Raw genomic sequence first — 27,137 nt, 5'->3', positions numbered from 1 at the left:
CAAAAGTGGTATTAAACCTGATATCAAAATTGGATATGTTAATGTCAGCTCTTTGCTTTATGTGGACGATGTGATACTTCTAAATAAATCTGCTAGAAGTCTGTAAGATTCCCTGACTAAATTGAATAACTGTTGTAATAGATATGGTATGAAGGTCAGCAATAACAAGACAAAGACAATGGAAATAGATAGAAGCATTGAAAATATCAACTGCATTGTGAATGGAGAACCTATAGAACAAATAAAACATTTCAGCTAACTAGGCATGATTTTTAGTGAAGATGGTAAATTAAATATGGAAATAGACAACAGAATCAACAAAGCTGGTATGGTAGGAAGTCAATTGAATAAATTTATATGGAATAAGAGAAAAGGTAAAACACTAAATTAGCTGTATACAAGACAGTGTTCAAATCAATTTTAACTTATGGATCTGAGAGCTGGATCAGAAGTAAAACACTTGACCAAAGACTAGAGACTGCAGATATGAGAGTCCTGAGAAAGGACTCTCATATCTGCAGCGCATTAGGGGTATGAACAGATGGCATCATGGCAATATCATATTAAAAACAAGGATATTGGGAAAGAACTTGGCATTGTGAGGATCCAGTAATGTGTTAGCAGAGCTAATCTCAGGTAGTATGGTCACTTAAACAGAGTGGGAGACGTAAAATTAGCAAACAAGTGTTCTCTGCCAGGTTGGCAGTGGAAAAGACCCAGAGGAAGATCGAGATATAGGTGGATTGATACAGTAAAGAGTGCGTTAGATGATAGAAATATAAGATCTGACAATGTTTGCATCTTGACAGGTAACAGACTGATTTGGAGGAAAATTGTAGATAGGAAGTTAGTAATGATGTAAATTTTTCATGTAGTGCTATCATATCCTGTACACTCTTTGAGGGTACATGGCAGGAATTCGATGATGATGATGATGAGGATCAGCTCTGTCCTTGGTATGAAAATCAACATTAAAAAGATGAACATTGTAATTCTAAGTATGAATCACGACCCACAAAAGAGTCACAATGAACATTCCTACTTAATATTCCTACCTAGCGATGTGGAAGCAGTCACTTCCAGTGACTGGTTCCACATCGCTAGGTCACCCAAAGGAAGGACAAAGTTCATTTCTAGTTGCTGACTGGAGGAACTTTTTCTAAGTCTCTGATTGGTTCCTTTTTTAGTTGATCTCTGACGTGAACAAGCAGATTTTTTTATCCCATAAACTCGGGAAAATCGACCATAAAACTCTCACTGTCAGACTATGTTGTTAGGATTCGGGACCATGAGATGGCAGCAGTTGTCAGCCATCTCTTCACTGGATGCCATTGATAATTAGTGATAGATGGAGATTGGACTCCCCCCCCCCTCAGTCACAAAAGTTAAGGCTAAAATGGTTTTGCCTACTCCTTATAAAGGATTAAAAGGTATTAACGGGTTTATTTTATAAATCTTCAGAACTAACTTTTTATCATCCCTTTTCAACCCATCTGCTGCAGTTCTTTAGAAATCTCAGTCTCATACTACATTCGTAGGTCTAAAACCTTACTCTCCATCTTTTCAAGAAACGTTTCAATCTGTTTGTGTTCTAACTCACTGAGCCAAACAGATCCCACATCCACTGACTTTGCCACCCAACATGTGAATGTCTCAAAAAAATAAAAATGTTTATATATATCATAATTTACAATATTAGTCTAAAATGAAAGAAATATGCGGGGGGGGGGGAGAGAAACGAATCCAGGATAAGAAAAGAAACAAAAACGAAGCCTATGGATGTTAAAACATAAATAAAAAAAATAATCTATTTGCCTTAATATTAGTGCTTCAGAAGAAAGAATATAAGTTCCATTCTATTCAATTAGATGAAATTTTCTGTGCTTTTTCAAACCTATTCCAAAGTAGAATCTTGTTTTGATTCATTGAGAAATCTTAAGCTTTTAATCCACAACTCACAAAATCAACCATACAATAGGTGTATAAAAATACAGATCATTTAGTCATGATCATGTTTTTTCTAGCATGGCATGGTTGAGTTGGTGGAAACTGACTGTGTAACAATTTCCAAAAACAAGAAATTAAAGTGCTGATCTTTTGAGAAGAAAAGGGCATTAGAGAGTGGAATACAAGAAATATGATAAAATATTAGAAGCATGATGCCTGAGTAGTCATTTTGGCATAATCCCAGCCCATCAGAAGGAAGACCATTACAGGTTTACTTCTGATTTTCAATTAGAGGAATATATTCTAGGTTTTCAGCTTGGAAAATATTTGGTATGTCAATTGTAGTTTTTTCTCCCAGAAACTTTGATTTTTATCCCTGCATTTCAGACAGTACTATTAGTATTAAGTGGAGGAATAGAAAATTTATTAATTGTGTACCATACTCTCTCTCTCTCAGCGACGCTCGATAACATCCTACTCTACATCGTTAATATTAATTACTCCATTCTCTCGCACGTGACAAAATTCGCATTGCTTGTGCTCAGAGTAACGAATATTTACGATGCAAGATAGGAAGTTATCGAGAACGTAGTGGCTGTTGTGAATGTTAATGTACGAAATACGAACGAGAATGTGAAAACAGTAGCTGGAAGTAATGTAAATGCGGAGAGAAATAGCATGTTTACACGGACTCCTTCATAGGACAAAATGCGAACTCAAGCGTTTGGAGAAACGATTGATGTTTGGTATAGTTGGACAGAGAATGAAAGAAGAAGTGATGAGTAAAGTATAAAAGTGCGAGAAAACGGGAGTATGGAAAAGGTATTGTATTGTATAGAGATTCGATGATGAAGTATACCTCTTGAGAAAGGGATGAAAGCATGTTTCCCAGGTACTAAGGTCAAGGTGTCAGCTTGATATTATAGTTGATATTTCACCTTTTAAATCATTTATGCCAGCCAAAACAATCAAAAATGATTTAAAAGGTGAAATATATATATACAATAAAAGAGGAAATTAAAAAGATGTTGAATAAAGCGAGTAAGAACGTGAAATTCTAAAAAAAATCAAATTAGTATCCACAATGGATTATTCAAGGTTTGTATTATGTCTGAAAGCAATAAAAGCAGGCTGTTCCCACTGTGCAAATATGTGAGCTATGGGTACTTGAAACAGAAAACAAAAAAAAAGACACTTTACACATTGGTTTGGAATCGGGAAAGAAGTTATTAAATCAAAGGTAACTGACAAGGTGATATATTAAAATACATACCAATGCATATCCCCTAAATCAGGGGTCGACCCCCCCCCCCTCTATTTTACTATTAAGTAATTATAATAGGACAAGCAAAAAAGACGCTTATGTGAGTGAGTATTTAGATTGTTTATTTTATAGTTACAGTGTTTATTGTATGTATAATATAGTATATATTATATTGGCTTAACGTCAAATGGATACGTTTTTGTTTTTGACGTCCTTCTTAACATTACATATTTGATAGGAGGAATAAATAATATAAAAAAATATAAAATTTAATTTAGATAACAATAATACAATCTTCCTTATATATATGAAAATAAGACTTAAATAAAAGAGCCAATAGGCCTCACTTCGGCGATGTAACATTATTTGAATGAAGGGGATATTAAATCCCAGATTCAGCATGAAACTCTTTGATTCCGATCTTTGAGTTTCTTATTCGGATTTGAAATAATGTGGGATTAAATATTCCCTTCATTTAAATAAAGAAAATAAGACTTTTATTAACTTAGTATACAATTTACTAACGTCAATGTGAAGGGTGTGCTTCGTGAATCTTGACAAGATTAGAAATGTTGAGTTCAAAATTAGTAAGTTTCGGTTTTAAATCACCACGGAATTCTATATATATCTCTAGCGTATTTCTTTGTTTTGTTAAAATGGAATTAACATGACTAAAACCAGCTTCAACCATGTACGCGCCGGCCGGAGGGAAACCACTGACATCCGTTTATTGGTAAATACGTCATTCTGGCCTACTTGATTGGCCTCTGTAACTATTTTCATGACCTTGCTCCATCTTATAGCCCCTATTCATGTCACTGTTCCCACGATTCACTCTTAACTGAGTTGCCATTCAGGATGGAGGTAATCCAAGTTAAACGAATTAAATATTACCTATACAATGATGGCTTATATTTTTCTATCTACCCCTGAGCCCGAATCGATCGCTAACAATGTTATATCGACCACTGCCTAACTCAAAATGTTAGAGAACTATTTGTAGGATTTGAGCAACTCATCACTCATGCATGTCCTTTTTAAGTGAAAAAATGTGGGTGCTGACATTGCATTTTGAACGACTCCACAATTTTTACACATTTGCTATGGTTCTTTGCTTCGTTTTCTGTTAAATGCCATCTATTTCACAGATGAATAATAATGGCCTATTGGAATCCTTAGGATTCCAGTAGGCCATTATTACCTCCATCGATTTTTATATCATCGACGTAAGCTAGCAGTAACTATCGGCAAGATTTTTTTCTAAGTTGGAACATCTGTCCTAAGCATCCACGTAAAATTTCAAGTCATTTAGTCCAGTAGTTTGTTTTATACAGCTGTCTGAAACAAAAGTGTTGTCTGTATCCCTTGAAATGGATAAAAATGAGTATCGTGTGGTTATAAAATTGTTTGTTAAAGAAGGTTTAATGCCAAAAGAAATTTATTCTAAGTTCATAAAAGTTTATGGGCACTCTTCTCCTTCGTTTTTGACAATTAAGAAATGGGCTGACGAGTTTAAACGTGGCCGTACTAGCCTTGAAGATGATCCACGAGAAGGACGGCCAAAAAGTGTATCAAGTGCACGATATGGTATTGTATGACCGGCGATTCAAAGTGCGTAAAATTGCTGAGACTATAGGATTTCAAAAGAACGTGTAGAATATATATTGCATGAAGAATTACAAATGAAAAAGCTTTGCCCAAGATGGGTGCCACGCATGCTCTCAGCAGATCAAAAACGCACTCGCATGAAAATCTCCGAACAGTGCTTGGAGCATTTTAGCAAGAATAAAACTGATTTTATGTGTCTATTTATTACTATGGAAGAGACTTGGATTCAATTACACACTAGAATTCAAACGGCAATCAGAACATTGGACAGAAGCCTAAGAAGATTCAGCACCTAAAAAGACAAAGTCTGTTCCATCTGCAGAAAAGGTCATGGCATCGGTGTTTTGTTATGCTATAGGCATTTTTGTTTATTAATTATCTTGAAAAGAGTAAAACAATAACCAAGGAATATTATTCCGATCTTTTAACCAGACTGGACAAAAAAATTCGTAAGAAAAGACCAGGTTTGCAGAAGAAAAAAATCATCTTTCATCAGGACAATACACCTGCCCACATGTTTTGGCAATAGGAAAATTAAGGGATCTGCACTATGAATTGTTGGAACATCCACCCTATTCCCGTTATTTGGCTCCCTCTGACTTGTATCTCTTCCCAAAATTAAAACCCTTTCTCGCTGGTCAGCGTTTTTCTTCAAATCAAGAGGTGATTGCAGCGTTAGATGGGTATTTTGCAGATCTTACTGAGAACCACTACAGGGACAGAATAATGTCGCTGGAGCATCGCTGGGATAAATGTATTAATCTTAAGGGAGATTTCGTTGAAAAATAAAAAATTTTGAAATTATAAATTTGTATTTTCATTATATGGTAATTAATGAAAGTTAGGCTGAGAACTTTTCAGACCACCCTCTTATTTGTGTTTATTGCCCTCAATAGTGATCATGATTCACTGCATTGAAAGAACTCAACGGACACCATAGTATGAGGAACAAACAGCCTTGGCGTTCCCCTAATTAATAAGGACCTCTTTTCGATGTAATGACTGCATCAATCCCACGGGGCATACTTCCCACAAGTGTCGATAGCCATCAATGGAAATTTTGGACCACTCTTCCTGTAGGCATATAATCAGGTTCCTGGACTGTTGTAGAGCGGACGTCCCATGATCTCACCTGACACTCCAGTAGTTCTTAGATGTTCAGTAGGTTGAGATCATGGTTCTGTGGTGACTAGTCAAGTGTGGTGAAGTTCATGTCCACAAAACATGCAGTTACAGCAGCAGCCTTAAAACAGAGTTCATTGTCTTGCTAAAAAAAGACAAGATCAGATCTGTAGAAACTTCACAAAGTACGAAGCATTGCATTGTCCAGAATGTTCAAATACCTCTCCAACTTCAATGTTCATGGCAATACAAATTGCCATGAACATTGAACTTGGAATTTCCTACCTGATGTTGACTGGAAGTTCGCCATACATCCGTCTATCTGCTTGTTAGAGGGTGTAGCATGATTCGACACTCCACAGCACAGCTTATCAAGCTCCCATGTCTTCACTGTACGCACACTTTGCACCATTGTGGATGACACTGCATATGCAGCTAATGTGGGGCTTGCACATTGCAGTCCCAACATGGAAACCCATGTTGTGAGCCTGCAAATGGCATCTTATCACAACACCTCTTTCAAAGTTGGCCAGTTCCATTCTCGCAGCCATTAATATTCCTCTTTATAATCCATTATAATCCTCCAATATATACTGACTACAAACACGCGACTCGTTTCATAACACTGCACCTTGCCCATGGGGGAAAGGTGCATCTTGTTATGAAACCGATTAGCATATCAGGAATCGTCAAGGTATTAGAGAAATTAGTCAAGAAAAGAATACTGGATTGGATAGATGAAAATGGGATATTGTATGGGGGACAACATGGTTTTGTGAAGGGTAGATCATGCCTCAGTAACTTGCTCACGTTTTATAACACAGTGAACAGCTTAACTGGATAAGGGTAATGGGTTTACAGTGATTCTACTGGACCTTACCAAGGCCTTTGACAAGATACCACATCGAATCCTAATCAGTAAACTGGAGCAGATGGGGATGGATAGGAGGGTGGTTGATGGAAAGATACCAGAGAGTGGTTTATTCAGGAGTTGAGTCCAAAGATAGCTTGTGACTAGTGGTGTGCCGCAGGGCTCTGTACTTGGACCACTACTTTTCAATTTGTTCATCAATGATATAGGAAAGGATCTGAGAGGAAGTGTTCACTTGTTTACTGATGATGCAAAGTTGGGTAGAGCAATTGTGAGTGCACAGGATGTCAAAATTTTACGGGATGATTTGGATACTTTGGAGGACTGGGCTAGGAATAATGGATGTCAGTTTAATGTGTCAAAGTGTAAGGTTATGCATTTTGGGGTATAAAGAATAGCAGCAGTATATCACATTGGTGAAACCGTATTCCAGGAGATTGATGAGGCCAGGGATTTGGGAGTGTTGGTGGATAGGGAATTGAAGTTTAGGGGACGCATTGCAAAAGTGGCTAAATCAGCTCATCAAATCACTTGGTTTCTGAAAAATACTTTAACATACAGAGACAAACAAGTTATTGTTCCTCTGTATCGAGCCTTGATAAGACCCCATCTTGACTACTGTGCCCAGTTATGGGCGCCAGGGTTTCTTCGTGATCGGGAGGAAGTGGAGAGGATCCAGAGACGAGTGACCAATATGATAGCAGGTCTGAGGAATAAACCCTACGAGTATAGGTTAAAGATTTGTGGGTTGCAAAAATTGGTCGATAGGCGGATAAGGGGTGATATGATTGAGACATTCAAATTACTGAAGGGTTTCTATAAGATTAATCCAGAAGATTAATCTTATAGAAACCATTCACGTTTCTATAAGATTAATAGGACGTGGTGGGAGGACTAGGGGCCATGCATGAAAGCTGGGAAAGAATGTGGTTAACAAAGGTGTTAGAGCTACGTTTTTTACTTGGAGAGTGGTGAATGAGTGGAATAAGCTGCCAGAGTCTGTTGTGGGTGCTACGACTATGAAGGAGTTCAAGGCAAGGTATGATAGATACTGTGTGAATGTCGAATACTTGTTCTTGACATGATGTTAGGGCCTCCCTCGATGAGTCTGTCGACTCCTTGGAGTTTCCCGGAATAATAATAATAATAATATTTCCACTGATTGTATACTCTACATTGAATCTCTGCTTCTCAAATTTAAAAACCTTACACTTTGCAAAATTGAATTCACATCCCCACTCATTTCCCATTCAGCCATTTTACCTATAAATAAATCCGCTACAAGTCTGCAAGATTCTCTGACTAAATTGAATAACTGTTGTAATAGATATGGTATGAAGGTCAGCATTAAAAAGACATAGACAATGAAAATAGGTAGAATTGTTGAAAATGTCAACTGTGTTGTGAATGGGGAACCTGTGGAACAAGTAAAACATTTCATCTACTTAGGCACGATTTTTAGTGAAGATAATAAATTAAATTTGGAAATAGACAACAGAATCAACAAAGCTGCTATGGTAGAAAATCAATTGAATAAATTCATATGGGATAAGATAAATTAGCCGTATACAAGACAGTGTTCAAACCAGTTTTAACTTATGGACCTGAGAGCTGGGTCAGAAGCAAAACACTTGACCAAAGACTAGAGACCGCAGATATGAGAGTCCTGAGAAAGAGAGGTGTGAACAGGTGGCATCAATGGCAATATCATATTAAAAATGAGGATATTAGGAAAGAACTTGGCATTGTCAGCATCCAGGAATGTGTTAGCAGAGCTAATCTCAGGTGGTATGGTCACTTAAATAGAATGGGAGAAAAAAGATTAGCAAAACAAGTGTTCTCTGCCAGGTTGGCAGGAAAACGACCCAGAGGAAGACCAAGATATAGGTGGATTGATACGGTACAAAGTGCCTTAGACAATAGAAATATAAGATCTGATAATGTTGGAGTCTTGACAAGTAACAGACTGATTTGGAGGAAAATTGTAGATAGGAAGTTAGTAATGATGTAATTTTTTCATGTAGTGCTATCATATCCTATACACCCCTTGAGGGTACATGGCAGGAATTTGATGATGATAATGCCTCAGGTAAAAGAGAAAACCTAATTTTTTGGATTCTGTGGAGCCAGTATTTGTAATATGCATGTAATAATAGATTCGAGATTAGATTAATACTAACAATTGATATATCAACCTATCTAGAGATGTCGGTGTTCAAAGGCAAAAATAAAGTAAATCGATAAATTCATTAACACCTTTTATTTTCTTTTTAGGAAATAGGTGAGTCCATTTTATTCCTTTCTAAATTTTGGAGAATGTGCTGTACAATCTCAGCCGGTAGCCAATACGAGATAACTGGCCAAGATTATCATTAATTTTTAACGACATCCAATAAAGGACGGATAAAAGTTCTGCCATTTCAGGGGTCCTAATCCTAATAATATATGTTATTGTGTGGAATAAGGTGGATTCTGCAGCCCATTTTCATGAGTTTCATGACAGAAACACTCATGTTCATATCAGAGATCTAACTGGAGAGGTGGCCAAAGAAAATCTTAGAAAAACGTCTTGTAGTTGGCGACTAGAATCGAAGTTAGGTCTGCCTTCCTAATGCAGTGAAGAAAACGCCACTTACAGCTGTAACGACCTTCAAGAATAAGAATAGGGGAAAAGGAAGAAGTGCGTTTTACACGCATTGAAATTAAAAATATTATCAGGATTCTAGTGTATAAGCATCTTAAAGAGATCCTTATTCTTAAAGAGATATTCTAAAATTTGATATTCTGGCAGATTTCGCATTTGGTATGGTACTAGGCTTGTGAAATGAAATAGGGGAATCCAGTATACCAGTTGTGTACTCAGGATTTAATCTTAGGGAGGGGGGATAGTTAAGTAGACGATTTTAGAATACGCGCTGTGCATCACATACGACCTATGACAGCATCTGTAGTGATCGCTAATTTATAAGAAGTATAGATGTAGAAAACAAGATACAACATAAATTTAAAAAAATGAATCTTGATTAGGAAAAGATTTTTGGAAAATTTTCTAGTATTTTTTCTTTGTGGGGACAGGGTCTCGTGGGCCCCACCTCTGGGTGCGCCACTACAGTATACTGTTCTCAGGAGAACCGGTGTTAATCTTCAGTCAGCTGAGGAAGATTGTTGTGGTATAGATAGAAAATATATATATTGTTGTGTGAAATATCATGGATTCTGCAGTCGATTTTCATGAGTTTCCATGACAGAAACCCGTATGATCGTACCAGAGATCCCCTAACTCGAGATATCTGGTATATCTGGTATAAAGAAACAGAGCTTTGTGGAACACCATCAATAGTTGTAAAGTTTGAAAGGGAGAAATCCAACCACATTCCCACAATGTTTGTGTGCAGACAAAGCTAGAAACACTTGCAGAAGTTGAAGCTTCTTGTTGGTATATTATATAATGGTGCTTTGTGCAAAATCCAATGAAATGTCCAAGAGATAACAAGAGGAAACCATTTGCGACGCCTCACTTTTCCATGGCATTTGTCCAAAGGTCAATAATATAAGCAAGAGAATTCCTTCTCAGTTTTCACTGTATAAATTTATGACATATAAATTTAACTAAATTCAATTTTTCAAATGAACTTCGAACTTACTTTAGTGGATGATTATTTATTTAAAAAAATAAATAAATATATGGGCAGCTTTTCATCCTCATCTATGTTTACGAAAGGCAGTCACAGCTATTGTAATTTTAGAAGCAACATAGAGAATGTTTGGAAGCTAGCTGTCAGCTTGAGGTTTGTAATCCTAACATTCGGTTAGAGCAAGTTTCAGTATTATTATTATAATTTTGGGCTACTCCATGGAGTCCTTAGACTCATCGAGAGTATTTTTTTAAAACACTTAACAGAATAAAGTACATTCAAGAATGTCTTGTTACTTCTTGTCTCCTTTTTTTTTTTTTTTTTTTTTTACATTTCATGTAATGAATACTTTTTTTGGAACTTATTATTATTAAAGCCCAGGCTTTATACCATACTGGCCACTGAATTAGAAACTTATCAGAAACGAATGGTTTCCTCACAGGCATACGACTGCCAATAGGTCCTCTTCAATTCCCAAAACCACTGTTGCGGTTTTTAAACAATCAATATGGGTTATTTTTTTGCTGCTGGATAACCACGTCTACTGTTTTCAAATCGTGGCTCCAGCTGACAGACACATACATTAAGTACTTTATTAAACTCCGAAAGATCCTTTGTGTTTCCCATTTTGATTAACACTATAGAGGATTCTAATGTAGTTTTGCCTAGCAGCGCTTCCCAAACTGTGGGCCGCTTCCCTCTTGGGGGCCGTTACTTTTGTTGACGGGGGCCCTTTAAATAATGAAAACAAATTTAAAATGTTTTAAGACTAAGTAGATATTTTTTATCTTAAAAGAAAAGTATTTAATTTTTATTATTTATTATTTCTTTTTTGTTATTTTTTATACTTTATTGGAAAAATTCACACATTGGTGTTGGTTTACAAATTTCGCTTCCTGTGTATTTCGGCGCTTAATGAATATTAGTAAATATATGCTTATTCATATAAGTTTCATATAAAGGTATTGATAAGAAGCGCAAAAAAAAAAAAAAAATTACAAATGCAAAATCTTGCGCTCATTTAAAACGGCCAAGTTTTTAGCGCTTTAAATTAATGTTCCATTGCTAGTGTACACAGGTGCGACGATGCGTGGGAAAGAAATACGCTTGGTGTGTATGTTTGTATTGAATATAAATACAATAACTATTATAATAATATATGTCTGTATTAGGATTTTTCCAATGGGAAGGGGCCGTGAAATCTTTTAAGCATTCCAAAGGGGGCCCTGACATTTGAGAAGCATTGGCCTAGCACACGTGATAAAGTATTTTGCACATGTGCTGCATAAGTGACATTTATGTACACTGCATAAAGGTCTCTAATTCAGTGACTGGCATGTGTTGTACCAATTCATGACAACCATAGATGCCACATTGAAAGACAAAAAGAAGATTAAAATGAATTTTCTGCTTTTATTCCTCAAAGCAGGGTAGTATCTCTAGTCATAAGTTTTAGGAAATCATTTCCATTATTTACCTCATCTTCCTTTCTCTCTCTTTGATCCGAAGTTGCTTATATCTAGTTGGTAGCACATGGTCATCTGAGTCTTTGAATGTGCTCGATAATTCTTATGATAAATAATGACAGTACCAAAAATGTGAGCATACAAAATTTATTTTGACTTTTTTTTTCTTTTATTATGGCATCTGTAGTTGTCATGATTTGGTACTATTTTTGGAAGAGATTTAAACAAAGCCTGAGTCTAAAAGTAATAAAAAATATGCGTTCATTATATGAATTTCATCTGGTTGACCACCTTTGCCAAAGCCAGAAAATTAGTGTAATCTTATTACTATGCAAAAACCTTTAAAATTCGACAGCTGTTATTCAGCCCTGCAGGGGATTAAAAGTCGGTTTTATACTTAATATGAGAAACGAAATATAAATAAATAAATCAGTAGCACCTTTTATCCCCAAAACGGGTTGACCACCATTACATCATCATTACCATCTTTCTTGAGGCCTATATAGCATTATGGAAAACCACCTGAACCTATAGCTACAATCCTCCGGAAGAAAGACCATTATAAGTTTGATTCTCCACACTGATTAGAGGAATGTTTTCGCGCTTTTCTTCTACCGGTTCCGAGGTAGTCGATCTGCAGTACGGAAAAGTAGGGTTCTCTCCTGGAAGCTCTGGTATTTTATCCTGAAATTCAAGAAAACTGAGCGTACATCTTACAGTATTTCAAACGATAATATATAGTCTTAACGTTATATGGTTGATTATGACCTTTGCTGTTCTTGCACCTATAACCCAAAAACTAATCTTAGCATACGAGCTGATGGCAGTCGTCTGCTAGATTCTTCTCCCAGAATGTCTATTGAAAGTCGTTGATATCCATAGGCAAACCAACTCTGGCCCAAGGCTATCAACGACTTTCACTATCTGGGGTTAGCTAGTCTTGCATACACACTTCGTCAGATTTAAGGTAGTTTTAAATCTCCTTCTAGTCATGACGATAATCATGCACAGATCTTTTCTAATGGAAAGGCACCACATCTTATCGTTCTTCTAATTGCAATTCTCAGGCAATTTTTATATTAAAAAAAAATTATTTGCTTATTCTAAATACATCAGACCTGTGTAGCTCAGTGGAAGTGGTGCTTGCTTCCTCTGTGCTTGGCCGCACGAAGTTAAGACTTATGGTTCAAGTCTAGTCGCCGACTTGAGGAACTTTTTCTAAGCCTTTCTTCGACCGGTTTCAGATTTAGTCGATCACGGACAAACGGGGTTTTCCTCCCGGAAACTCGGGTTTTTCGTCTCATAAACTCAAAAAAAAATCGACCGTAGTACACGCATTATTTCAGACAGTAACATATCTTGTTAGGGTTAGGTACCAAGAGATGGCAGCACCTGTTTGTCGGTCTCTTCGTCGGTGGCTGTGTATAATTGGTAATAGACATGGACCAGCTATCTCTGATTGGCTACTGGTGGAGATTGAACTGCCCACTCAGTCTCCAAAAGCTAGGTAGGGTTTAAAGGCCTCGCCTACTCCCTTACGGGAACAAAAAGGCATTAGCTTGTTTTTATTTTTATTCTAAATACATCATCCAATCTGGACACCGTGTTGGTAGCATTAAAACTAACTGGAGCTGAATTAAAATTCTTATTATGCAAAGTATATAAAGAAATAATAATAAACAAATTGTATTTCTGACATGGTAGCACTCAGAGAAGTAGACGATTTTTTCTCTAAAGAAATTATTGTTTTATCCCTGCTGCTGAGTAAAATGGATTTTGGAACACACACACACACACACACACACACACACACACACACACACACACACACACACACACACACACACACACACACACACACACACACACACACACACACACACACACACACACACACAAATTAACCCCATTTTATATTAGACCCATTGCATTTCAAGTAGGAAGTTGCTGAAATTAAATGAAATTATAATCTTTTCTAAAATCATTATATATATATATATATATATATCACTAAATATATATATAAAAATATATAAAATCACTATATATATATATATACAGGGTGTTCGGGATAAATTTGACATATTTATAATTAATTATATTTTTCCGTAAGTTACATGTATTAACACACACTTCTCTTCATTTAAAAGTTTGGACCCTTCTTCATTCATATACAAGATGTCAGAAAGGATGGATAGCTGGAACCCACCTGAATCATGGAAGAGAATAACTTGTATCATGATGATTCGTGCCCGCCATCAAAATAAGGATATTACGACTGCTGCCCAATGCTCCCTGAATACAGTAAAAACAATCAGGCATGAACTAGAGACTTGCAATGGTGACTACGAGGATGTAGCAAGAAGAAAGATCCCTAGCAGACGATCTGATTGCGTTCGTACAGCAGAATTCCTCGCAAATCTGCAGGAACAGGTGTTGAAGAACCCTGGCATTGGAATTCGGGCTTTGTTCGCGGAGTTGCTAACTGTAGTCAAGCCCTGGATAACAAGGGTAGCCAATGGTAGGCCGTATGTATGGCAGCAGGATTCGGCCCCTTGCCACACCTCTGGGAAAAGTCAAAAATGGTTGTCTGAAAATTTCTACGACTTCACCAGTCCAAATGTTTGGCCTCCAAACTCCCCAGACCTTAACCCCATGGATTATTTTGTATGGGGCGCAGTTGAAAAAGACACCAATCGCACTTCCAGTAATACAAAAGCCCAGTTAATGGATAAAATTAAAACAGTTTTTGCGGCCCTTCCCAGGGAGACTGTAGCATCAGCTTGTTCGAGGTTCCGAAGCAGAATTGAAGCTGTGATCGATGCTAATGGTGGTTATTTTGAGTAAATCTTGTTGATAGTATTGTAATTAACTCTGCCTGTAATGTTTTTTTGTCAATTCATTAAATTTAATAGATACAAAGAAGATTTTCTTTTTCCTTACGAAACTGTCAAATTTATCCCGAACACCCTGTATATATAGTGATTTTAGGAATATATATGTTTTCTGTCTGGTTTGGATGTCGTTGTGACTTGAAAGTAACATGTTTTTCCCAATGTCAAGTTACTAGCATGAGGACATGTATCCAAGTGGTGGTGCTGACATCTTACGACAACTAGGCTTGCTTTTTTCAAGTAGATAGTGGAAACTACAGTCTGAGAGGAAAGAGTCACCCCCCCTCGCATTGCTCTAATAGCACTGTGGGGGGGAAGGAGTAAGAAGTGTAAAAAAGTAAGAGAGAGTAGAAGAAAGAAGCATAGAAGACCTGTCTACAGATATGATATACCAAGTGTATATTGCAGGAAGTAAGATTATGTCTTGCTCGGGTTTGCCATGCACGTGTCAATGTGAGCCTCAGTGATATTTACAGATTGTAGACCTGAAAATAGAACACTCAATCCAAATATAGTACAAAAAGAAACACACTTGAAAATATACAATCCGTTAGCAGCACGGCCTTTCCGTGGGTTTGCCCAGCCTGGTTGCAAAATTTTTGTGTTCCCCCTTCCATTAAAAATTAAAATATCCCGAAGTACACTAACACGTTACGTTACTGCCCCTAAAAATGATATTGGGTGGAATGAGAGTCGAACAGACCAATACACTATGTTGAGAAAAATATTTGGGGACCTTACATGCCAAGCAAATTTCTGATTCTTCTTCTTCTTTAGTATTCTGCAATTGTGCAGGTTCTTCTTTTAGCAGCAGAAACTTTCCTTCTACTCTCTTCTGTTCTGAGCCTTCTCTTTCATATACTTGTGTACCTGTCTCCAATGAGCATGCCATCTAGCATTCTTTTCCTTACTCTTCCTCTGGGTCTTTATCCATCTATTTTTCCTTCGATGGCATCTCTGATGATTCCATTCCCTCTCGGAATATTTCCGATCCATTTATTAGTCTTTTCTTTAGGTTTCTATTCATTTTACTTCTGAAAAAATTCCATTTTCCATTAAAGGCATCTCTTCCCATCGCTATTCTTGCTTTTATGTCACTTACATCTTCCATCACTGCTAATAATACTTCCTAGATATTTAAATGTCTTTATATGATTCAGTTTTTCCCCATTTATTCTGTCCATGTTTGCCTCTTTCCTTGCTATTTTAATCACCTTTGTTTTTCTGATGTTAATTTTCATTCCATAATTCATATAGGATTCCAGTTATCTGTTCGACAGATGTTATAGTCCTGTTTCAGTGTTTGATAGTAATGCCTTGTCATCTGCATATCTTATTGCAAATATCTGTCCTACCTACAATCTTTATTCCTTCTTCCGAATTCTCCAATATTTCTTTTAGCATTGTTTCGGAATACATGTTGAACAAAATTATGACAGAGAACAGCCTTGTCTTACTCCTCGTCCAATGATACCTGGTTCTGTTGTACCATATATGTCTCTCGCCATGGCAGTCTGTCCCATATACAGTGAGATAATTAGCCTTCTGTCTTTCCAATCTTTTCCATTACTTCCATCATCTTATCCTATATTACATAGCCAAAAGGTTTCTCAAAATCTATATAACAGATGTTAACTTCTTTATTCACTTCTATACTACTTTCACTTACTATTCTTAATAGTCCAATCGCATCTCATGTTCCCCTACCCTTTCTGAAACCAAACTGATCTTCTCCACGAAATTCTTCCACTTTAGATGCAATTCTTCGTGTTAAGATTCTCATACGTATTTTTGATGTATGGGAAATGAGGCTTATTGTTCTAAAATCCTTGCAGCTCACTGCATTACTTTTCTTTGGTATAGGTATAAATATTAAGGTCATAAAATCTTTTGGTAGTTCTTTGTTATAAATTAAATTTATTATTTTGGTTATTTTTCAAGGATTCTTCTGAAGTTGTTTCAGGAATCCTGCAGGTATTTCATCTATTCCTTCTGACTTTCCACATTTTAGTTCTTTAATGGCATTTCTACTTCTATCACATGCAAATATTCACGGAGTGTCTGCCTGGATCTGGTAATAAAAGTTGGGATGTACTGCATGTTTTGAACTATACGCGAAGTCAAGATGCGACGTTAAGCTGAACTAACAGAATTTCAACATGGGATGATAGTTGGGTGTCACATCAGTTGTCTTTCTATCTCTAACATTTCTACTCATCTCATTACACTGAAATTCATCGTTGTCTATATCATTCTTAAATGAAAAGTTAATGGTGCTGCCACAGCAGGAAACAGCGACTCTCACTTCTTCAACTCTGGACTTCGTAGTCAACATGAAAAATGCTGCAGAGACATCTATCAGCACTAGAACTGTCTGCAGACAGTTCCTTGTCTTAAGTTACCACGGTAGAGCTGCTGTACACAAACAATACATCACCCACCTCAACATCAAACATCGTTTGGACTGATGTTTTCCCCCGTTCCTGGACCGTAGATGAAAAATGTTGTTTGGAGCGACGAATTACGTTTCCAAATTTTTCACTCTGATGGTCGTGTTTGAATGTCGAGATAACCCGGTGAACTATTCCAGCAGGACTATATCATTCCAACTGACAAGTTTTCAGGAGGCTCGGCAATGATATAGGGATATTTCAGTTGGATGGGGCTCGGTACGTTGGGGGATATGCCGAAAACCTTGACATTTGTTTGCTACCTGAACATCCTGGCCAAATTCATGCTTCCGACGCTGTGGAAGTACTTCGGCAGTGACCCTTGCGACAGCTTCAGGATGACAGTGCTCTATGTCATTCTGCACTACGTGTTCGAGACTAATTGTGGAAATCAATATCGGACTAATTGTGTAATTCTAGAATTGCATTTCTAGTCCCAAAAATGTGATTACCTTGGGTATACTACGTTAAGATATCAAGCAATTTTATAAACTTGGTTTTATTCCTTTTTTCCCAAGTAAGCAAACAAGCAAGTAAGTAAAGTTTGTGTCTGAAGTATTTTGAGGTCTGAGGTAACTCGTGGCAAAGGTCGTTAACTCGTGGAAGAAGCTCTGATAAATTTCCTTAGTATCTCCCATAATGCAAAGCACATCTCCTTGCGGACATGTATGATGATATGCATTAAGGGAAGCGCCACTACCCCGACCGGTTATGAGGTCTCGACAGTGGGAGCCAGACCCTGAGATGCCAAGGTTGAAGTAATGCAGAACTTATATAAATTTTACCTTAAAAAGTTGCCACAGGGTGCTTTGACCTTATTAAATAAAAATCTCAGGATGAGAGAAAGATGTAAAAATTTTTTACCTTGGGTATACTATACATTAAAAATACCACGGAATTTTATAAACTTGATTTTAATCCTTTTTTTTCCTAAGTAAGCAAACAAGCAAGTAAGTCAAGTTTGCGCCTGAAGTATTTTCAGGTCTGAGGCAACTCGTGATAAAGGTTTTTATTTAATAAGGTCAAAGCACCTTGTGGCAACTTGTTTTAGTAAAATTTATAAGTTCTGCATTACTTCAACCTTGGCATCTCAGGGTCTAGCTCCCACTGGCGAGACCTCAATATAGATCGAAACAGGTCTGGATAATGGCCCTTCCCTTAATACATAGCATCATACATGTCTGCAAGGAGATGTGTTTTGCATTATGGGAGATACTAAGGAAAGTGATCAGAGCTTATTCCACCTTTACCGCGAGTTGCCTCAGCCCTATATGAAGTTTATAAAATTACGTGGTATCTTTAACATCTCAATCTTCAGAATATCAACACACACAGATAGATACCTACATGGATCCTCACATAACTATCCTGCACAAACGTTAGGCCTCATTTCCACATTGGTGTTCATCGTGCACGCTCAGTATTGTCCGATGAAGAACTAAAATATCGAGAAAGAACTTTCTTAAATAATGGATACTCTTTCAAAAACATCAAGAGGCAATTATAACAGCGCCCTCGAAACAACACAGAGATTCCTAACAATCCGAAGGGTTATATTTCCTCACTTTACATCAGAGTTCACTCTACTGGAAACTAGGAATAATTTTGAAAAAATTTAATATTAAAACGTGTTTTTCAACTCTTACAAATCTAAGGTCAGTTCCAAGTCACTCAAAAATAGCTCATAACTATCTTCAATTCCCCGGTGTATATAAAATAATATGTGATTATGGGAGGCCATAATATGGCCTGACTGAGAGGTCAGTCATCCTATGGCTAGAGGAGCATCAGAGAGACATTTCATATAATAGAATCAGAGCAAGCGCACTCTCAAGTCACGTCTTATTCTCAGTAAACACAAACGATGAAGGCCGCCAACACGAAATAGATTGAAATACAACATAAAAAGTTTATATTTGTCACGATGAAGTGGAACATCGCATAGTGGAATCCAAAGAAATTATCTTAGACTCTTCTCATATCAACAGCAATCTCAGTTATAGTCTACCTGACCCTCATTGTTCTGCATTTAGATACTGGCGTACGCGTGAACTGACACGCTCGCATATGAACGACAATAGAACTATAGCACGGACTTTTTTAAATAACGAAACCTGTGGTGCGTTCATAATTAGAAGAAACACACGTATAAACCACAGTGAAAATTATTTAATTGTAAATATTTCATCCTAAGTATCTTAGGACATCATCAGTACAGTATTTAAACAAAAATTAGGAATAATATACAGTTTGGGCGCATGATTACAATAGAATCTCATGAAAACGTGCATAACGTGCTAAAGTAGTACAAAAAAAAAAAAACGTTAATTATTTAACACAGTTTTGTATGATAATTTCCCATACTTTAGGAATAGTAAGAACGTCGTTGCGGTTTAGGTTTGGTCTGTGTAGTAGGGCTTCAGAACTTTCTTTGTATAAACGTTCATGTTTAAATATAGATCTATGTAAAAGTTTAGCCTTTTCCCAATGGATCCTATGGTTTGGATTTTCAATTCCGTGTTGAGAGAGGCCAGATTTCTGCGGTTTAAGAAGACGAATGTGGTCTTGATGTTCCGAGATGCGTTTCTGAACAGACCTACCTGTCTGTCCAAAGTAAGATAATTTGCATGAGCATGGAATCTCATAAACACGAGGTAACATCAAGGGTTGGACAGCCGATACAGTGTACAGTCGTAGACTGTATCGGCTGTCCAACGTACAAGTTATCAAGATTCTTATCTAACCTTCTCCGCCCTCACATAGGCCACTCAGTCTCTTCAATCAAAAATTCTAATGAGTTTCACACAAAAATTAAAGACATTCAACTATCAAAAACTGACTTGTTAATCAGCTTCGACATTGTCTCCCTCTTCACTAACATTCCCCATAAAGAAACAATAGAATTACTAACTCAAAAATTTCCGTCTGATATAGTTGAATTGTTCAAGTTTGTTATTGCATCAGGTTACTTCACTTGGAAAGATCAAATTTACAGGCAAGAGGAAGGAACAGCAATGGGATCTCCTTTATCACCAAACCTAGAAAATTTGTTTCTAGAACACCTTGAGGAAAAAATATTCACTTTTGAACCCAAACCAAAAATTTGGCTAAGATATGTCGATGACGTATTTGCAGTATGGAATCATCCCGAACCTGAATTACAACTGTTTCTAGATAAAATTAACCTTCTTCATCATCGCATCAACTTTACGTTAGAAAAAGAATCTCCACAGGGTATCTCTTTTTTGGATTTACACATCAAAAGAAAAGAAGACGGTTCCATCGCCACTTCCGTCTTTCGCAAGCCTACATTCTCAGGTCGCTACATTCACAATTCTTCTGCTCATCATCCATCTCAGAAATCTGGCATTATTAAATCACTAGTTTCCAGAGCACACAAATTCTGCTCCTCTGAAGAATCTTTAAACCAGGAATTAGAAGTTATCAAAAATACAGCCATCCTAAATGGATATTTCCCAAAAGAACTCAAAAAATCATTAGTCACTTCTGCATACATCAAACCAGACAGGAAGAAGTGCATAGGATTCCCATACCTTACGTTAAAGGCATCTCAGAACGTCTTTCTTAAATTATGAAGAAATACAATTTTGCCACTACTTACAAACCTATCAACCAAATTTACAACTTATTACCTTCTCCTAAGGACAAATTCTCACCCTTGATGTTACCTGGTGTTTATAAGATTCAATGCTCAAGCAAATTATCTTACTTTGGACAGACAGGTAGGTCTGTTAAGAAACGCATCCCGGAACATCAAGGCCACATTCGTCTTCTTAAACCGCAGAAATCTGGCCTCTCTCAACACGGAATTGAAAATCCAAACCATAGGATCCATTGGGAAAAGGCTAAACTTTTACATAGATCTATATTTAAACATGAACGTTTATACAAAGAAAGTTCTGAAGCCCTACTACACAGACCAAACCTAAACCGCAACGACGTTCTTACTATTCCTAAAGTATGGGAAATTATCATACAAAACTGTGTTAAATAATTAACGTTTTTTTTTTTTTTTGTACTACTTTAGCACGTTATGCACGTTTTCATGAGATTCTATTGTAATCATGCGCCCTAACTGTATGTTATTCCTAATTTTTGTTTAAATACTGTACTGATGATGTCCTAAGATACTTAGGATGAAATATTTACAATTAAATAATTTTCACTGTGGTTTATACGTGTGTTTCTTCTAATTATAGCACGGACTATAACGACAATTTAAATTTGTTGTGTGTGAAATGATCATAGTGATAACTGCTTAGATAGATAGGGCTTAAAACGGCCTCGTCTACTCCCTATATATACGGGAATAAAAAGGCGTTAGCATATTTTTTTTTTTTTTTCTGATTATTATTCCTGACACCTCCAAAGAGTCCGAGGACTCATCGCGGGAGGAGAGCTGTCACTACACCAAACCTCTACCACGATTCGCCGATAGTTCTTCGGCATGAAACTCTTAGATCGTAGTTTTCGATCTTAGAGTTTCGCATACTGGCTGTAAACTAATAAGGGATTTTTATCCCATTAATTTAATTAACTTCGCCAGAAAAAATAGCCGTTTGACTTTTCATCTTTGTTATCCCATTGTTCTTTTGATTTCGCTACGGAGGCGCTTGTGAAGAAAGATCTTAGTCAATTATCATTGGCTATTGTGCTGAAACATTAGCCAATTGGAAGTAATCTGGGTAAAAACAGTTGCCCAAAAAATATGTTTCTGATGGCGTGACTGGTTGATGATGTTGATGAGTTAGAGGACTGTTATAATTTCTTAATTTTGTGTTGCGTTTTTGTCGTGTGAATTGATGATAGTGATAACTGCTGAAAGTTTACTACTTTTTGTATTCAAAATGTCATGGAGTATATTATTTTTTATTATAATTGTGGCGTCTTCTTTCGGGTTTCAGGCTGATTTAACATGTGAAAAATACGAGAGACTCCACAACTCTTATTCGAAAGATTGTTCTTCAGCCACATACATAGAAAATAATACTCCTAATCGTGTGGGCAGGCGGAAGTACGGGATGAATTTTACGTTATGATTATCTGGTATTAATTTTGTGGTATATCATCGAACATGTTATTATTATTTTCATATAGATTTGCTAGGTTATTCAGTAGAACATTTATTATCATTATCTTCTTTCAAGTCGATTATGAAAGGAAATTAGCTCGCAAGCTAAAGAGAATCCCAAACAGTTTTTTTCGATATGCTGCAAGTAAAAGAAAAAATGTATACGGCAGAATGATTTTAAGGAACGCCGATGGTAGGGAGGTAACTGAATTAGTTTTTATAGTGGAATTACTGAGCGAGTACATTGCAAGAGTATATCAATCAGGTGGTGATATTGCAGGGATGAAAGATCCAACAGGTTATACGGGAATTGAATGAAATGGAGGTGAATAGTATATTACAAAACCTTAATGTGAATACATCTGTGGGTTTTTATGGTATACCAGCTCCGGTCTTACGTGAAGCGGCAAAAGAATTGTCAGTGCCCTTGACCATTTTGTTTAATTTGAGTCTCGGTTAGTCCTAGGGGATGGAAAGAGAGGGAAATAGTACCACTGCATAAGGGAGGTTCCAAGACTGCTGTTGCAAATTATCGACCGATCAGGAGTCGTTGTCAAGGTTTTGGAGAAATTAGTCAAGAGAAGAATACAGGAATGGATAGATGATAACAGATACTGTATGGGGGAACAGCATGATTTTGTAAAGGGTAGATCATGCCTCACAAACTTGCTCATTTTTTAACACAGTGATGGTTGAGCTGGATAAGGGTAATGCTAAGTCCTTTGACAGGATACCACATGGAATTCTAATCAACAAACTGCAGCATATGGGGATGGATATAGGGTTGGTGAGATGGATTGGAGGGTGGTTGATGGAGAAATATCAGAGTAGTTTATTCAGGAGTAGAGTCCAAAAGACGGCCTGTGACTAGTGGTGTGCTGCAGGGTTCTGTTCTTGGACCACTACTATTTAATTTGTTCATTAATGATATCGGAAAGGATCTGAGATGAACAGGTCATTTGTTTGCTGATGATGCAAAGTTGGGTAGAGCAATAGTGAATGCACATGATGCCAAAATTTTGCAAGATGATTTGGATAGATTGGGGGACTGGGCTAAGGAGAATGGATGTCAATTTAATGTGGCAAAGTGTAAGGTTATGCATTTTGGGGTGAAAAGATTAGCAGCAGTATACCACATTGGTAGAACTGTACTCCAGGAGATTGACGAAGCCAGGGATTTGGGGGGGGGGGGTGTTGGTGGATAGGGAGTTGAAGTTTAGGGGACACATTGCAAAAGTGGCTAAATCAGCTCATCAAATCACTTGGTTACTGAAGAATACTTTGACGAGCAGATACAAGCAAGTTATTGTTCCTCTGTATCGAGCCTTGATAAGACCCCATCTTGACTACTGTGCCCAGATCTGGGTGCCAGAGTTTTGTCTTGATAGGGACAAAGTAGAGAGGATCCAGAAGCGAGTGATGAAGATGATTGCAGGTCTATGGAATGAACCTTATGAGAACTGGTTGAAGATTTGTGGGTTGCAGACATTGGTTGATAGCAGAAGAGGGGTGATATGATTGAGACATTCAAATTACTGAAGGGTTTCTATAAGATTAATTCAGAGGATATTTTTCAGAACAGGTTTGGTGTTGGGAGGATTAGGGGCCATCAATGGAAACTGGGCAAGAGTGTGGTTAGCAAAGATGTTAGAACTAGGTTTTTTTTGCATGGAGAGTGGTGAATGAGTGGAATGGGTTGCCAGAGTCTGTTGTGGGTGCCATGACTGTGAGTGGGTTCAAGGCAAGGTATGATAGATACTGTGGAAGCTGAATAGTTGTTGACATGATGTTTAGGGCCTCCCTCCATGAGTCTAAGGACTCCTTAGAGTTGCTCGTAATAATAATAATTATTATTATTCTTTATTTTTTATTCATTATTATTCATGTTCATAGCTGCATACAATCTTACTAAATATCTTAAGGAAATTACAACATACAATAAAATATACATTAAAATAAATTTTAATGCACTTCCAATATTTCGGCAACGTCACGTTGCCATTTTCACAGGAATTTAAAAAAAGATACGTGCACGCAAGCACAACACACAGTAAATGAGGATGAAGCAGGAAGCTATTCTTTCTCCTAAAATATGTACCACACGAACCTAAAATACTTTCTCCTATTGTACGTTGTAATTTCCTTAAGCTATTTAGTAAGAATGTATAACCAACGTCTAAGCCTTTTAGGAGAAAGAATAGCTTCCTGCTTTGTCCTCATTTACTGTGTTGTGTTTGCGTGCACGTGTCTTTTTTTTTAAGTTCCTGTGAAAATGGCAACGTGACATTGCTGAAATATTGGAAGTGTATTAAAATTTATTTTAATGTATATTCTATTGTACGTTGTAATTTCTTTAAGCTATTTAGTAAGAATGTATAGCCAATGTCTAAGCCACGAGAAGCCGTGGGTGAACACCGCATACAATGTTCATCAATTCTTGCTTTAAAATTCGTTCATAGTATCCGCATATGCCAAAATCTACACTGTCAACACTATCAAAATCCTTTCATTTTCCATACAGAAAACCTGCTCTTCACTTCGTTGCTGATACTTGATTAAACAATTTTCATGGATGTCCTTCTGTTCTATCTTGTTTTCCTTCAATCTGAAATTCTTGTACATCTCCTTTAACTTAATATCTCAGCCATCTCATTCCTCCTACTCCAGTGATGTATGTGGTAGTGATGATGATGATGTCTTTTGATAATGTAACAGTGAAGTGATGAGCACTTCACTTTATAGAGTAGAAATTGATCTGTATAACAGAATACGCGGTAGTTTTTATTTTATTTAAATCACAACAGTGCTGTGTCTGTTTTCCAGTTTGTTCCATGGGGTAGATTTGTTATGTTGCAGTTGTTTCATTTCTCTTTGCTTGCAGTAATTGATAATTATACACTTTTCCTTTTTGTTACTTCATTTCACACTGTTAGGTATTATAATTATTTATACGGATACTCCATGGAGTCAAAAGACTCACTCCGTTAACACAATACCAATGATACATCTCCTTAAACTTATTCACTGTTGGAATGCTCACAGCCACCTTTGACAATCTATTCCATTCATTCACCACTCTTCAAGTAAAGAACCTAGTCTGCACACACTTACTAACCACACACTTAGACAACTTCCAAGTGTGACACCTTGTTTTCCTCCTATTCCCTGTGCATTTAAAATTTTCTTCTGTGTCAGTCTTATAGAATCCCTTTAGTAACTTATAAGTTTCTATCATATCCACTCTTCTCTGTCTGTCAGCTAAACTCTGCAACCCACACACCCCCTCAGTCTATCCTCATAGGGAACATTCGAAAACTATCACCAGTTTAGCCATTCACCTCCAAATCCTCTTCACCACTTCCTGATATCCAAGAAACACCAATCTGTCCATAGTAGTCAACATGTAGCCGAATCATAGCCTTATGAAGAGGGATAATAACCTATTTATCTTTACTTGTTAGTGTGTTCTTCAACATCCAAGTAATCCTCTGAGCTATTTTGCCTACTTTTGTGATATGTCCTCTGAATTTTAGATCTCTATCTACCATCATCCCCATATTCCTAGCATCATCAATTTCCTGCAAACTAGTACCATTTATATGATATGAATTATATAATCTTTCCATCCTGAAGTGCATTGCTGTACATTTCATAGCATTGAATTGATAACCATTGTCCTTTGCTCACACTGCCAATTTATTTAAATCAACCTGTAAGATATCTACATCACCTTTATCAACTACTGCCCTTCTTAATTTTGCAACATCATCAACACACAACTGGATATCCCCCCCCCCCCTCAAATCATCTGCTATATCATTAATGTATAGCAGATTAACAACAGATTAGGTGTTTCTGCTACAATTTCCTCCCCTAGTGAGGAAGAATAAGAAGTATGTGATTTTTATTGTAAACTTCTTAAAATATCACATTTGAGGGATACATAAAAAACATCTCCTCACTGAGGAAAACATAATTTATGATTGAATTAGAACTGTTTTTATGTCATCTTCCTCAATTCTTAGAACAGGAAAGATACCTGTTAGGTGAAGAATGGGTCCTAAGGAAACAGTGTATTTCACAACAATTTGTCAAACAATATAGGAGAAAATTAAAGTTGTCATATATCTGTAATCATTTTATGACTTTTTAAATTCAGATTTTAAATTAAATTCTCATTATTGTCATTGTAATTTAGTCTAAATTGCTTTTGCGTGGTGAATTGGGGAAAAAAAATAAACTCGGGTTGGAAGGCCAACATTGGGGGCAGCCCTTAACTATTTATAGATTGGAATCTCCCAGACCACGTCTCTCAATTTGTTTGCTTTTTTTTTTTTCATTGTTTTAAGCTTTTATTGTCCACGCGGTTAGTCTAGTTACTGTGCGCTTCGCAACCACATGCCTGGCGAAGGAGTGTCCTAGGTTCGATTTCCGTCGGAGACGTGAGTAGCTGAAGGATCTTCCTCACCCATAGCCAAGTTAGCCGGTCTTGGGCAGTAGGTTTTTTTCCCAGTTTATCCTGGGGTTTTTGATTCCACAAACAGCAAACCGGACACTTGAACATACAGGATATAGCCATAGGATATAGTATGGCAAGGAAGGCAACAGGAAACCTTCTTGCTCATAGTCACTTCCCTAGTATGGTAGCAGTTGCCCCTACCATCCATATGGATGAAAGGAAACTAATCGTCATCATCATCAACCTTTTATTGGGGTTTATGGGTTTTTATTCTTTGTTATACTGGTTTTTATAGTTTTTTCCCCCAATTTTTATTTTATTTGTTTCCT

At 36.9% G+C, this 27,137-nt stretch overlaps 1 protein-coding gene across 1 annotated transcript in view; it reads left to right on the top strand.

Annotated features, from left to right (window-relative positions):
• The window catches only part of O-fut2 (O-fucosyltransferase 2), a 159,791-nt gene that overhangs the window by 15,165 nt on the left and 117,489 nt on the right, over positions 1-27,137 (top strand). Inside the window, exon 2 of the mRNA XM_090403186.1 lies at positions 9,087-9,093. Coding sequence (XP_090259312.1) covers positions 9,087-9,093 — 7 coding nt within the window. The remainder of the gene's footprint in view (positions 1-9,086; positions 9,094-27,137) is intronic.

This window comes from Typopeltis vanoorti, chromosome 13 (assembly GCF_054136105.1).
Source record: "Typopeltis vanoorti isolate ZY-2024b chromosome 13, IOZ_Tvanoo_1.0, whole genome shotgun sequence".
Classification (NCBI taxonomy): Eukaryota; Metazoa; Arthropoda; class Arachnida; order Uropygi; family Thelyphonidae; genus Typopeltis; species Typopeltis vanoorti.
This window is presented reverse-complemented; position numbering and strand designations above follow the sequence as displayed.